Here is a 17,122-nt window from a genome sequence, read left to right on the forward strand (position 1 = left end):
TCTTTTGTATACAATCATATTTTGTAAATATAGAAGTATTTTGTATACAATCATATTTAGTAAATATAGAGGTATTTTGTATAAGATCATATTTTGTAAATATAGAAGTATTTTGTATACAATCATATTTTGTGAATATAGAGGTATTTTGTATACAATCATATTTTGTAAATATAGAAGTATTTTGTATATGATCGTATTTTGTAAATATAGAAGTATTTTCTAAAATATCATATGGCCTCATAGTGATGGCCCCACTATGGACTGGACTCTTACTATTATGTTGGATCCACTATGAACTGGACTCTCACAATATTATGTCAGACCCACTCGACATCCATTGCATTCGGTCTCCCCTAGAGGGGGGGGTTACCCACATATGCGGTCCTCTCCAAGGTTTCTCATAGTCATTCACATCGATGTCCCACTGGGGTGAGTTTTTCCTTGCCCTTATGTGGGCTCTGTACCGAGGATGTCGTTGTGCGTTGTGGCTTGTGCAGCCCTTTGAGACACTTGTGATTTAGGGCTATATAAATAAACATTGATTGACATTGATTGATGATATTTTGTAAATATAGAAGTATTTTCTAAAATATCATATTTCGCAACTATATAAGTATTTTGTATACAATCATATTTTGTAAATATAGAAGTATTTTGTATAACATCATATTTGGTAAATATAGAAGTACTTTGTATAACATCATATTTTGTATATAACAAAGTATTATGTATACTACCATACTGCATTTTGTAAAGAACATACCTTTTATGTACAGCAAAGAAATGCAGTATACATTTGGAAAATATTCATTCGCACTGAAATATTACACTTAAAGAATTTAATAACTTTAAAAAAAGAATGAAGACACAGTACTTGATACTTTAATTGTATGACAAATTAGAAAGTACCGTAGTAATTGCAGATTATTACTGTAAACTGCAGTACATGTATGCTGTATTACTATATAATGTAGTACATGTATGATGTATTACTATATAATGTAGTACATGTATGATGTATTACTATATCATGTAGGAGATGGCATGGCGAAGTTGGTAGAGTGGCCGTGCCAGCAATCTGAGGGTTACTGGTTCAATACCCACCTTCTACCATCCTCGTCACGTCCGTTGTGTCCTTGAGCAAGACACTTCACCCTTGCTCCTGATGGGTCCTAGTTAACGCCTTGCATGGCAGCTCCCGCCATCAGTGTGTGAATGTGTGTGTGAATGTGTAAATGTGGAAATAGTGTCAAAGCGCTTTGAGTTCCTTAAAAAAAGGTAGAATAGCGCTATACAAGTATAACCCATTTACCATTAGTACATGTATGATGTATGACTATATCATGTAGTACATGTATGATGCATTACTCTATCCAGTAGTACATTTATGATGTATTACTACTTTATATACTACATGTATGATGTATTATAACATCATGTAGTACATATATGATGTATTACTATATCATGTAGTACATGTATGATGTATTACTCTATCCAGTAGTACATTTATGATGTATTACTACTTTATATACTACATGTTTGATGTATTATAACATCATGTAGTACATATATGATGTATTACTATATCATGTAATACATGTATGATGTATTACTATATCCATTAGTACATGTATACAATATTACTATTATCCAGTAGTACATTTATGATGAATACTATACTACAATATCATGTACTACATGTATGATGTATTACTATATTATATAGTACATGTATGATGTATTACTATATCCTCTGGTACATGTATGATTTATTAGTATATCAGTTGTACATGTATGATGTATTACTATATCATGTAGAACATGTATGATGTATTACTATATCATGTAGAACATGTATGATGTACTACTATATCCTACAGTACCTGTATTATGTATTACTATATCCTGCAGTACATGTATGATGTATTACTATATTATATAGTACATGTATGATGTATTACTATATCCTCTAGTACATGTATGATTTATTACTATATCATGTAGTACATATATGATGTATTACTATATCATGTAGAACATGTATGATGTACTATTATATCCTACAGTACATGTATTATGTATTACTATATCCTGCAGTACATGTATGATGTATTACTATATCCTCTGGTACATGTATGATTTATTAGTATATCAGTTGTACATGTATGATTTATTACTATATCATGTAGAACATGTATGATGTACTACTATATCCTACAGTACATGTATTATGTATTACTATATCCTGCAGTACATGTATGATGTATTACTATATTATATAGTACATGTATGATGTATTACTATTTCCTATAGTACATGTATGATTTATTACTATATCATGTAGTACATATATGATGTATTACTATATCATGTAGAACATGTATGATGTACTACTATATCCTACAGTACATGTATGATGTATTACTATATCCTGTAGTAGGGATGATGTTCGAGACCGGTTCTCCCGATTGTTCGATAAGAAAAGAACCGATTCCATGGATTCGAATCCCTTGTTGAGAACCGGTTCCCGTTATCAAAGCCACTATACCGTATTTTCGCGACCATAGGGCGCACCGTACTAAAAGGCTCTGTGTCAGTTACGGGTGCTATTTCTGTATTTAACGCATAAATAAGGCGCAGCGTATTTTTGGGCGCAGGCATGGTTAAACATACGCTAGCTTAAAAGTAGTACATGTAGGATGTAGTAGTACATGCAGGATGTAGTAGTGGTACATGTAGGATGTAGTAGTAGTACATGTAGGATGTAGTAGAAGAACATGTAGGATGTAGTAGAAGAACATGTAGGATGTAGTAGAAGAACATGTAGGATGTTGTAGTGGTACATGTAGGATACAGTGGTACATGTAAGATGTAGTAGTGGTACATGTAGGATGTAGTAGAAGAACATGTAGGATGTAGTAGAAGAACATGTAGGATGTAGTAGTGGTACATGTAGGATGTAGTAGTAGTACATGTAGGATGTAGTAGAAGGACATGTAGGATGTAGTAGAAGAACATGTAGGATGTAGTAGTAGAACATGTAGGATGTAGTAGTAATACATGTAGGATGTAGTAGTAATACATGTAGGATGTAGTAGTAGTACTCAGTGCCAGTCTATGAACTTCATGACTCCATCAAAGCCGTGGTAGTCCCAGGTCTCCATGACAGGACTACAAGTCTGCTGAGACACACACGCCATCTTGTTGAGGTCACATGACCCTTCACTTCCTGGTTGGAAGTAGACGCTGTCATCTGATTGGACTGAAGGGTCTTCATCAAAGTAGTTGTGAGGTCGCAGTAAGACTCCGCCCCCGTTGCCCACGGTTACTGTATTAGGGATGTCCTCAGCATGTGGAATGTGCAGGAAGCCAGTGGTTACCCAGGCAACCAGATCCTGCAAATACAGAAACTATCATCACTGGTACCTCTGTTTTGTGGTTCATGTGCTCATGTATTCATGTATTCATGTATTCATGTGTGCATGTATCCATGTATCCATGGATCCATGTATTCATGTATTTATGTTTTCATGTATTCATGTATCCATGTGTCCATGTACTCATGTATTTATGTTTTCATGTATTCATGTATCCATGTGTCCATGTATTCATGTATTTATGTTTTCATGTATTCATGTATCCATGTGTCCATGTATTCATGTATTTATGTTTTCATGTATTCATGTATCCATGTGTCCATGTATTCATGTGTCCATGTATCCATGTATTCAGGTATTTATGTGTTCATATATTCATGTATTCATGTATCCATGTTACCATGTGCTCATGTGTTCATGTAGCCATGTGTTCATGTATTCATGTGTTCATGTATCCATGTGCTCATGTGTTCATGTATTTATGTGTTCATGTGTTCATGTATTCATGTATCCATGTGTTCATGTGCTCATGTATTAATGTATCCATGTGTTCATGTTTCATGTGTTCATGTATCCATGTGTTCATGTGTTCATGTATTCATGTATCCATGTGTTCATGTATTCATGTATTCATGATTTATGCGTTCATGTATCCATGTAACCATGTACTCATGTGGTCATGTATTAAAGTTAAAGTTAAAGTACCAATGATTGTCACACACACACACGAGGTGTGGCGAAATTATTCTCTGCATTTGACCCATCCCATTTGATCACCCCCTGAGATGTGAGGGGAGCAGTGAGCAGCAGTGGTGGCCGCGCCCGGGAATCATTTTTGGAGATTCAACCCCCAATTCCAACCCTTGATGCTGAGTGCCAAGCAGGGAGGTAATGGGTCCATTTTTATAGTCTTTGGTATGACTCGGCCGGGGTTAGAACTCACAACCTACCGATCTCAGGGCGGACACTCTAACCACTAGGCCACTGAGTAGGTATCCATGTGTTCATGTATTCATGTGCTCATGTACCCATGTAACCAAGTGCTCATGTATCCATGTAACCATGTGCTCATGTGTTGATGTGTTCATGTATTCATGTGTTCATGTATTCATGTATTTTTGTGTTCATGTATCCATGTGCTCATGTATTCATGTGTTATGTGCTCATCTGTTCATGTATCCATGTGCTCATGTATTCATGTATCCATGTGGTAATGTATTCATATGTTCGTGTATCAATGTGCTCATGTATCCATGTGTTCATGTATTCATGTGTTCATGTATTCATGTGTTCATGTATTCATGTATTCATGTATTTATGCATTCATGTATTCATGTGCTCATGAATTCATGTATTCATGTATTTATGCATTCATGTATCCATGTGTTCATGTATTCATGTGTTCATGTATTCATGTATTCATGTATTTATGCATTCATGTATTCATGTGCTCATGTATTCATGTATTTATGTGTTCATGTATCCATGTGCTCATGTATTCATGTATTATGTGCTCATCTGTTCATGTATCCATGTGCTCATGTATTCATGTATCCATGTGGTAATGTATTCATATGTTCGTGTATCCGTGTGCTCATGTATCCATGTGTTCATGTATTAATGTATTCATGTGTTCATGTGCTCATGTGTTCATGTATTTGTGTTCATGTATCCATGTAACCATGTGCTCATGTGTTCATGCATCAATGTGTTCATTATTCATGTGTTCATTTTTTCATGTGCTCATGTATTCATGTATCCATGTGCTCATGTGTTTATGTATCCATGTGTTGATGTATTCATGTGTTCATGTATCCACTTATTCATGTATTCATGTGCTCTTGTATTCACGTGTTCATGTATTCATGTATCAATGTGTCCATGTATTCATGTGTTTGTGTATTCATGTGTTCATGTATTAATGTATCCATCTATTCATGTGGTCATGTATCCATGTGTTCATGTATTCATCTATCTGTGTTCATGTGTCCATGTATTTATGTTTTCATGTGTTCATGTATCCATGTGTTCATGCATTCATATATTCATTTATCCATGTATTCATGTGTTCATCATGTATTCACGTGCTCTTGTATTCATGTGTTCATGTATTAATGTATCAATGTGTCCATGTATTCATGTAACCATGTATTCATGTGGTCATGTATCCATGTGTTCATGTATTCATCTATCCATGTGTTCATGTGTTAATGTAGTTATGTGTTCATATATTCATGTAATTATATGTTCATGTATCCATGTGCTCATGTTTTCATGTGTTCATGTATCCATGTGTTCATGTATTCGTATATCCATATATTCTTTTATCCATTTATTCATGTCTTAATTCGTTCATGTATTCATTTGTTCATGCATCCATGTGTTCATGCATTCATGTATCCATGTGTTCTGAATTATTTTGTTCATGTGTTCATGTACTCATGTATCCATGTGCTCATGCGTTCATGTGTCCATGTGTTCATGTATTCATGTTTTCATGTATTCATGTATCCATGTGTTCATGTATTTATGTGTTCATGTATCCATGTGTTCATGTATTCATGTATCCGTGTGTTCCTGTATTATTTTGTTCATGTGTTCATGTATTCATGTATCCACGTGCTCATGTGTTCATTCGTCCATGTGTTCATGTATTCATGTGTTCATGTGTTCATGTATACATGTGTTTATGTAATCATGTGTCCATGTTTTTATGTGTACATGTAATCATATGTTCATGCATTGATGTATGTATGTGTCATATGTTGATGCGTTCATTTATTAGTGTTCATGTATTCATGTGTCCATGTATTCATGTGTCCATGTATTTATGTGTTCATGTAATCATTTGCTCATTCTTTGATGTATGTATGTGTCATATGTTAATTTATTTATGAATTCCAATGTCCACTTATTCACGTGTTCTTGTATTTATGTGTTCATGTAATCATTTGCTCATGTCTTGATGTATGTATGTGTCATATGTTGAAGTGTTTATTTTTTTATGTATTCATGTGTCCATGTATTCACGTGTCCATGTATTTATGTGTTCATGTAGTCATTTGTTCATGCGTTGATGTATGTATGTGTCATATGTCGATGTCGTTCATTTATTTATGTGTTCATGGAAACATGAGCTTATGAACACAAGTTAATGTGTTCATGTATTCATGTAATCATTTGTTCATGTTTTGATGTAATCATTTGTTCATGTATTCATGTAATCATTTGTTCATGTTTTGATGTAATCATTTGTTCATGTATTGATGTGTTCATGTGTTCATGTTTACATTGTATCATCTGTTCATGTGTTGATGTAGTAATGTGTCATATGTTGATGTGTTTATTTATTTGTGTTCATGTATTCAAGCATTCATGTATTTATATATCCATGTGTTCATGTATATATGCATTCATATTTTCCTGTATTCATGTATTCATGTATTAATGTTTTCATGTTCTCACATATTCATATGTTCATGTATTCAAGCATTCATCCATCCATCCATCCATTTCCTACCGCTTGTCCCTTTTGGGGTCGCGGGAGGTGCTGGAGCCTATCTCAGCTGCATTCGGGCGGAAGGCGGGGTACACCCTGGACAAGTCGCCACCTCATCGCAGGGCCAACACAGATAGACAGACAACATTCACACTCACATTCACACACTAGGGCCAATTTAGTGTTGCCAATCAACCTATCCCCAGGTGCATGTTTTTGGCGGTGGGAGGAAGCCGGAGTACCCAGAGGGAACCCACGCCGTCACGGGGAGAACATGCAAGCTCCACAAAGAAAGATCGAAAGATTGAACTCAGGACTACTCAGGACGTTCGTATTGTGAGGCACATGCACTAACCCCTCTCGCACCGTGCTGACAAGCATTCATGTCTTTATATATCAATGTGCTCATGTATTTATGTATTCATATGTTAATGTATTATTGTATTTGTGTGTTCATATATTCATATGTTCATGTATTAAAGCATTCATGTGTTTATATATCCATGTATTCACGTAGTTATGTATTCATATGTTTATGTATTATTGTATTAATGTGTTCATGTAATCAAGTATTCATATGTTCATGCTTTAAGTATGTATGTATTTATATATCCATGTGTTCATGTAGTTATGTATTCATATGTTTATGTATTAATTTATTCATATATTCATATGTTCATGTATTTATAAATCAATGTGTTCATGTATTCATGTCTTCATTTGTTCATAGGTTCATGTATTAATGTGTTCATGTGTTCACGTTTTCAAATGTTCATGCATTCAAGCATTCATGTTTTTATATATTCATGTGTTCATGTAGTTATGTATTCATATGTTCATGTATTAATATATTTATGTGTTCATGTATTATATGTACATGTATGTTCATACATTCAAGCATTCATGTATTTACATATGTATGTGTTCATGTATTCATATTTTCATATGTTCATGTTTTAATGTGTTCATGTATTCATGTATTTTTTGTGTTCATGTATTCATGTATTTTTTTGTGTTTATGTGTTCATGTCTTCTTGTGTTCATGTCAACGTACCTCGTTCTCGATGTTTTCGTCGTCTGCAATAAAAGAGCTGAAGTCGACTGCTGGCATCCAGATGTTGTTCTGGTTGTACAAACTGCTGCTGCTCTGTTCCTCGTCCTTATGCTTGCTGATGGCCACCTTGTACCTGCACACACACACACACACACACACACACACACACACACACACACACACACACACACACACACACACACACACACACACACACACACACACACACACACAAACTGTCTTCTTTAAACGATCAACTTACATAACCAATAATGGATTAATTTTGATTCCAGTCAAGTCTGAGTCATGTGACTCAGACCACTTGTATCAAGCGTTCTCACCTGGCCCAGGACATGGCACGCTCCTCGGTCTGGCTCTCTGGCAGGTGATCTCCTGTGGAGCTGAGAAGCTGAAGTCTGTAGGAGCGCTGATGGCCCCAGGCGTTGCTTTTGTTGCTCGCTATGTGGAGATAGCGAGGAACCTTGGCATCGTGACGCAGAGCCGCTTCCTGCACAGTATTAGTACTACACACATTACTACTACACTTACATACTATTACTACACATTATTACTACACTTACATGCTAGTACTACACAAATTACTACTACACTTACATACTACTACTACACATAGTGTCCTGGGTAAGACGTTAAACTGCAACCGCAGGCTGCAGAGAGGCAAAACCTTACCTCAGCAAGGAAATGTCCCTACTGACAGACCTGGGCCTCCTGCATGCCTGTATGGTACGTCCGGTAGTACCTAGTCTAGCCAACACATCGGATAGGAGAGGGAAACTCTGATTCCAAACCACATGTTGCCTGGCAGGTCAGTCCTCTGGATGCACCCTCGCTCCAAACAGTGGCACATGCTCGACTATGTCATAGCCCGCCAGAGAAACCGAGCTGATGTGCACATCACAGGCTGCATGAGGGGTGCGGACTGCTGGTCAGACCACGGTCTATTCAGGAGCAAGATAAACATCCAGCTTGCCCAGAAGAGGAAGACGACCCGAGGCAAGCTCATGCGTAAGCTCAATGTTGCAAGCTTGGTACATGATAACAAGGCACTAGAAGAGAGTATCATGGAAGTGCTGCATGGAAGAACAGTGAAAGATCTTTAAGGAGTGTGTCTACACTGCTGCTGCTCATACTCTCGGTTTCATCAAAAGGAAGCATAGGGACTGGTTTGACGAGAACGACCCAGAGATCAACATCCTCATCAACAGGCTCCATGAAGCCCACAAACAACATATTGATGATAAGGCTTGCAGCCAGAAGAAGCAGCGATACCAACAAGCCAAGCAAAAGCTGCAGCGTAGGACTCGGCAGATGGAAAAAAACTGGTGGGATAAAATTGCAAAAGATCTTCTGCTTGCTGCTGACACCATGGACTTTGGGTCTTTTCATGCAGGCCTGCGTGCTGTTTATGGGCCCAAAACCACTGGTTCAGCTCCAGTTCGTTCATCCGACAATGCAGTCCTGCTCACTGACAAAAGTGACATCCTAGCATGCTGGGCAGATCACTTCAAGGAGCTTTTAAACAGATATTCCTCAATTTCTAAAGAAGCAATTGCCACGATCCCCCAGCTGCCAGTGCAGAGACAGTGAAAGCACTCCAACAGACCACTTCCAGCAGGCGATGGGCTGACTGCAGACATCTACAAGATTGGAGGCATGGCACTAGTAGAGAAGCTATTGTCCCTGTACCAGGTCATCTGGAGGAAGGGTAAAGTCCCTCAAGACTTCAAGGATGCATCCATAGTGCATGTTTACAAGAGGAAAGGGTACAGGGCATCCTGCAATAACCATCGCGGTATAGCCCTGCTGAGCATCGCAGGAAAAATCCTGGCGAGAATCATCCTCAACCGACTCATCAAACATGTTGGTGAGAATGTTGTCCCTGAATCCCAATGTGGTTTCTGTGCAGGCAGAGGTACCTGTGACATGATCTTTGCCATCTGACAACTACAAGAAAAGTGAAGAGAGGAGAACAAGGGTCTCTTTATGGTGTTCGTTGACCTCACCAAGGCCTTTGACACAGTCAATCGTGAGGGCCTATGGCAGATCCTTGGCAAGTTTGACAGCCCAAAGAAGCTGATATCACTCATCGTGTCTTTTCGTGACAGGATGCAAGCCAGGGTCCAAGAGAATGGTTATGCATCCGAGCCATTCCCTGTTAGGAATGGAGTGAAGCAAGGATGTGTTCTAGCGCCAACTCTCTGCTCCATCTTGTTCTCTGCAATGCTGCTGGATGCTTTCACAGACTGTGACATGGGTGTTTACATCCAGTTCCGCTTCAGTGGCAAGCTTTTCAACTTGCGGAGACTCCAGGCAAGGACCAAAGTGTGAGGCTCTACTGCGGGAATTTCTCTTTGCTGATGACTGTGCTTTGACAGCTACAACTTCAGATGACATCCAGCACATTTTGAACCGCTTTTCAGTGTCCTGCAGACACTTTGGTTTGACTATAAGCCTGGGGAAGACAGTGGCCATGTTTCAACCGCCCCCATCACCTCAGAACCCTGCTGTGCTCCCTCCACCACCTGTGACCATTGATAGTACGGACCTCAAGACCGTAGAGAAGTTCTGCTACCTTGGAAGAACCATCTCCAGCAATGGATCTCTGGACAACGAGATCTCACTGCGCATCTCCAAAGCAAGCTCATCATTTGGAGGACTGACAAAGAGGCTGTAGCAGAACCACGGCATAAAGCTGTGCACAAAAGCTGCTGTCTACAGAGCAGTAGTGGTGAGTGCACTGCTCTACGGCTGTGAAACCTGGACAACCTACCATTGTCACATCCATCAGCTGGAACGGTTCCACCATAGGTGTCTGCGCTCAATATGCAACATCTAGTGGCAGGACAAAGTGTCTAACCTCGAGGTCCTGCAGAAGTGTGGTCTACCCAGCGTTTAAAGCCTGGTCATCACAGCCCAGCTCCGGTGGGCAGGTCATGTTGTCCGTATACCAGATAGTCGGATACCAAAGATGATGCTCTACGGTCAGCTGAAGGAGGGACAGCGTGGCCTGGAAAGACCCCTTATCTGCTTCAAGGACACCCTGAAGGCCAATCCCAGGGCCTTGCAACATCGATGTAGCAAACTGGGAGGATACAGCTGCCGACAGGGAAAGGTGGAGGCACCAGGTTACCGAGGCACTCAGAGCTTCGAACGGACAGGGGCGGACTCCATCCAAGACAAAAGAGACTGCAGGAAACGTGGACCTCTCACCTCCACACTGGACAAAATTCCCTGCAGTATTCGTGGAAGACTGTGTGTCCCAGGGATAGGACTACTACGCTCCCAATTATTACTAGACATACGTAATACATACTATTAATACACATTATTCACAATATTACTAGACATAAGTAATACATACTATTACAACATATAATACACGTTATTACGTGACATAATACATACTATTACTAGACATAATACGTGTTATTACTAGACATAATACACATTATTACTAGACATAACATGTATTATTACTTGGCATAATACTTATTATTACGAGATATAATACACATTATTACTAGACATAATGCTTATTATTACTACACACAATACTTATTATTACGAGACATATTACATGTTATTACTAGACTTAATGCATACTAGTATTATAACAAGAATTAATACATACAAGTATTATTAATAGACAAAATACATATTAGTATTATTAATAGACATAATACATATTAGTATTATTAATAGACAAAATACCACTGTAAAGTGATATTACACACTAAAACACATATTTATGTTAGTATTAGTAATGAATACTAGAACAACTTAAAAGTCATGTTTTTACACACTTTAACATGTGTTTATATATTTATGTAATATTAATAAATACTAATACAACTTAAAAGTAATGTTTTTACACACTTAAACACGTGTTTGTATATTTATGTTATTATTAATAAATACTAATACAACTTAAAAGTCATGTTTTTACACACTTAAACACGTGTTTGTATAGTTATATGTTATTATTATTAATTAATGCTAATCCAACTTAAAAGTTATGTTTTTAAACACTTAAACACATCTTCATGTTAGTATTATTAATAAACACTAATACAACTTAAAAGTCAGGTTTTTACACATTTAAACACGTGTTTGTATATTTATGTCATTATTAATAAATACTAATATAAATTTAGTCATGTTTTTACACACTTAAACACATATTTATGTTAGTATTATTAATGATTACTATTAAAACTTAAATGTCATGTTTTTACACACTTAAACACATAGTTATGTTAGTATTAGTAATGATTACTATTACAACTTAAAAGTCGTGTTTTTTACACACTTAAACACATATTAATGTTAGTATTATTAATAAACACTAATACAACTTAAAAGTCATGTTCTTACACACTGAAACATGTTTTTGTATAGTTAGGTTATTATTATTAAATACTAATATAACTTTAGTCATGCTTTTACACACGTAAACACATATTCATGTTAGTATTATATATACTGTATATATATATGAATACTAGTACAACTTAAAAGTCATGTTTTTACACACTTTAACATGTGTTTGTATACGTATGTTATTATTAATAAATACTAATACAACTTAAAAGTCATGTTTTTACACACTTAAACACGTGTCTGTATATTTATGTTAATATTAACAACTACTAATATAACTTTAGTCATGTTTTTACACACTTAAACACATATTCATGTTAGTATTATTAATAAATACTAGTACAACTTAAAAGTCATGTTCTTACACACTTAAACACGTTTGTGTATATTAATGTTATTAATAAATACTAGTACCATAAGAGTCATGTTCTTACACACTTAAAAACGCTTTTGTACATTTATGTTATTATTAATAAATACTAATACAATTTAAAAGTCATGTTTTTACACACTTAAACACGTGTTTTTATATTTATGTTATTATTAATTAATGCTAATACAACTTAAAAGTTATGTTTTTAAACACTTAAACACATCTTCACGTTAGTATTATCAATAAATACTGATACAACTTAAAAGTCATGTTTTTACACACTTAAACACATATTCATGTTAGTATTATTAATGAATGAATGAATTTATTTATTTATTTATTCCGGCGGACAGACATATACAGCAACACTTCATCACTCTTTGTAATTTGACAGACATGCAATGGCACCCACCGAAAAGGGATACGGGAATAAAGCAAGAATGCTTATTCATGTCCGGCCCCTAATTTACAATCAATTTATGGTTATATATGTTGGTTATATATGTTGGTTATATATGTTGGTTATATGTGTTGGTTATATATGTTGGTTATATATGTTGGTTATATGTGTTGGTTATATATGTTAGTTATATATCCGTCAGTCTACCCCAGGGCAGCTGTGGCTACAAATGTAGCTTACCACCACCAGGTGTGAATGAATGATGGCTTCCCACTTCTCTGTGAGCGCTTTGAGTATCTAATAATAGAAAAGCGCGATATAAAATCTAATCTATTATTATTATTGTTATTATATGTTGGTTATATATGTTGGTTATATGTGTTGGTTATATATGTTGGTTATATATGTTGGTTATATAGTCCAAGTTTCAACAGCAGATTTGATGGATACATGACAATTTCAGAACAAGTATAACATATGATAATGGATGATGATGACAAGTCAGTATACCATACTTGCCAACCCTCCCGATTTTCCCGGGAGACTCACGAATTTCAGCGCTTCTCTCTCTAAATTTTCTCCCGATTTTCTCCCGATTTCCAGCCGGAGCTGGAGGCCACGCCCCCTCCAGCTCCATGCGGACGAGGAAGATACAGCAATGGCGACACCGACGACGAGTAAGATGAAGAAATACGCTTGTAAGTTCCAAAACGAATGGAAACAAGAATTTCAGTTTATCCAGGACAGTTCGAAGGGGAAGGTGTATGTTGCCTGTAAATTTTGTAGAACAGACTTCTCCATTGAACACGGTGGCCGAACGGATATACTCAGTCATGAACGGACAGCGAAGCACAAAGCGTCGGCAGTGCAGCACCGGTCCCAGCCCAGTATTATGGGCCACCTCGCTAAATGAAGACCCGATGATGTAACATATGCCGAGACAAAGGTGGCTATGCTGATAGCTGGAAGCAACATCCCGTTCTCATTTGCGGATGTTTTCAACAAATCCGTGAAGGATATGTTCCTGGATTCAGAGATTGCTCGCCAGTACGCAAATGGCAGAACAAAGGCTACTCAAATATTGAAAGGTGAGTGTTGTTGTGGTTTTTTTAGTAAGTAAGCAGCAAGCACAGTACAGTTAGTAGAACAACTGTGTTTTCATTACTGTGTATTTAGTATGTATGTAGTATATAAGGCTGTGCTTCTGGCTGCAAAGCATTGCACTTTCAAGTACAACAATAAGTAGATGAGTGTTATGTGTGTGTATATGTGTAAATAAATGAACACTGAAATTCAAGTATTTATTTTATTTATATATATATATATATATATATATAGCTAGAATTCACTGAAAGTCAAGTATTTCTTATATATATATATATATATATATATATATATATATATATATATATATATATATATATATATATATATATATATATATATATATATATTTATATATATATATATATATATATATATAAATATGAAATACTTCACTTTTGGTGAATTCTCGCTGTAAATATACTCCTCCCCTCTTAACCACGCCCCAACCACGCCCCCGCCCCACCCCCGGCCAGGTTTTGGTCCCAAGACTGACCCCTGAGACTGATTCCTGTAGAATGTTTTTTTCTAAAATCGTATTGGCTATCACACAACAGTCTATGTTTATCAATGAATTTTTGTAATCTGGTCTGGAAAAGCCTCTCTGAGAATTTAGAGCATTGGGGTAGTAATACAATCGGACGGTAATTTGAAAACAAAAGTTTATCACCGCTTTTGTACAGAGGAAACACTTTCGCCTTCTTCATTTTATCAGGAAAAACACCATTTAAAAATGATAAATTACAGACATGTGTCAGTGCTGGCACTAGAGCCGTGGTGATGGTTTTTAACAGTCTCATTGATGAACCATCTCCATCAGTGGAGGCTTTTGGTGAGAACTCTCTGAATAGAGAAGCCACTTCATGCTGTGACACTGGTGTCAGGAACATGTGCTCTGTCATGTTGCTGTTAGTTAGTTTGAGTCAAAATAATTCCAGTGCACATGTGAGGGAGGAATGTTTCTGGCCAGTGACGGGCCCACCTGCACAAAATACTCATTACATTTCTCCGGAATCCACTCCTTATTTTCCTCCTTCAACCCGTTTATCTCGAAGTGAGTTGGAAATGACCTTGTCGTGGGTCTCCCAGCAACCTTGTTTAACATTTTCCACAGGCTCTTAGTAAATTTCCGGTTATCCGTCAATATTTTATCATAATAGTCCTTTTTCTGTTTTCTGATTAAATAAGTCACTTTATTTCTGTAGAATGTGTATTTGTCATATGTTTGCTCATTTCTGGCCTTTTAAAAGTTTTTATATAATGTATTCTTTTTCCTGCATGCATTACTCAACGCTTTTGTCATCCAAAGCTTTTTATATTTGTGTTTTTTACTTCTGCATGAAGTAGTGATTGTGCATGTTGTATGATTCAATTATTGTGTTAAGGAATATCTCATATGCGGAGTTGGTATCCGATTCACTGAATACACTATTCCATTCTTTGTTTATCATGTCACGTTCAAAGGCCATGATTCTCCTTTCATTACAGAGGCTTCTAATGGTTTTTGTTTCTGGTTTTTGAAGTGTGCAATAATCCAAACTACAGACGGCGAATACCGGAAGGTGATCCGATATATCAGTTACCATAAGACCGCTAGTTATTTCAGTTCAACACTCATATGTTGGTAAAAATATTGTCAATTAGAGTGGCGCTCTGCTTCGTGATTCTACTAGGGCGTGTGATAAGAAGTCACAAGCCATAGGCATACATAGAGTTAACAAAGTCCTCATTCTGGTTGTTGTCATTGGGGTTTAACAGATCAATATTAAAGTCACCACATAGAAATACATTTCCTTGTTTCATTTATGCGATTATTTCCCCCAGGCAATTTCCAAATATATCAATGTTTGAATTTGGAGCACTGTAAACACAGCATACAGATGTTTTTTTCCTTTCAGCCCTGAGATTTGAATTGTTACTCACACCATCACATCATCAACCACTCTCAACATATTTTCCAGAATCTTGAAATAATGTTTAATCAATAAACAATGGAACTCCACCCCAATATTTGTTTCGGGTTTCCGACACTGCGATTATGTTGAAGGGCTTGTCAAATGATGAAAGGTAGTCCTGTACTTGATCAAAGTTAGCATATAGGCTCCTGGCGCTAAAATGAATTATTGAAAGATTTCCTTTGAGGTAAATGTTCTCGTTGAATTTACCCTCTGTGTAATATCCACAATCGTTTACCCCGTTATAATAGAAATGATAATCCGGCTCAATTTCTTCATTTGGGTCTTCATATCCTTGATGCAGATCAGATGATATACTTATTTTTCCATAGACAGCAATCAGGTTATCCAATTCATTCTTATTTATTTGTGAACAATCAGGTTGAACTGAGTTCAATGAGCTGTCTTATTCCATAGGTATCTTTCTACCTATTTCTAGTCATACTTTTCCAGCTCCTCCAGTGCCCTGATCAGCACCGGTCTGGTGGTATCTGATCCATTTGGTTTGATGTAGACTTTGCAGTTAGCCGTCCAGATGTTTTGAATCCTTTTATTTTTCTTCAGCTGGCAAGCCTTCCAAGTGATTGTTGCATTCTTCTTGCTGAGATATTGGTTTACATACATTCTGGAGCCTTTCAGTTTGGTACATTGCCTCAACAGAGCAATTTTGTATTTCTTGTTTGTGAAGGACAGCACCACGGCACGGGTGTCGTTGTCACCGTCACCACTCCCTGCTTTTTTGGGAAGCAGATAGCAGGTATCCACATTTCCAGGATCCATCTCGATGCCTTGTTTGTGTAGAAACCCTGTCACCTGAGCTTCCACATATTTGATCTCCTCATTTAGGTTCACACTGAGCCCTGCTGTTGCAACGGCATAGCTCCTGGGCCTTATTTTCAGGCCAGTCACTATGACATCGTTAAATTTCCCAACTTGCTCGAGCTCCTCAACTC

At 36.9% G+C, this 17,122-nt stretch overlaps 1 protein-coding gene across 1 annotated transcript in view; it reads right to left on the minus strand.

Moving 5' to 3' along the window:
• Positions 1 to 869: 869 nt before the first annotated feature.
• The window catches only part of aoc2 (amine oxidase copper containing 2), a 28,913-nt gene continuing 12,660 nt past the window's right edge, over positions 870 to 17,122 (minus strand). Inside the window, exons 3-5 of the mRNA XM_061981689.2 lie at positions 8,278 to 8,444; positions 7,937 to 8,069; positions 870 to 3,401 (exon numbers count right to left, since the gene is read on the minus strand). Of these exons, the coding sequence (XP_061837673.2) occupies positions 3,111 to 3,401; positions 7,937 to 8,069; positions 8,278 to 8,444 (591 nt within the window). The 3' untranslated portion in view covers positions 870 to 3,110. The remainder of the gene's footprint in view (positions 3,402 to 7,936; positions 8,070 to 8,277; positions 8,445 to 17,122) is intronic.

The sequence above is a fragment of the Nerophis lumbriciformis genome, linkage group LG24, assembly GCF_033978685.3.
Source record: "Nerophis lumbriciformis linkage group LG24, RoL_Nlum_v2.1, whole genome shotgun sequence".
Lineage (NCBI taxonomy): Eukaryota > Metazoa > Chordata > Actinopteri > Syngnathiformes > Syngnathidae > Nerophis > Nerophis lumbriciformis.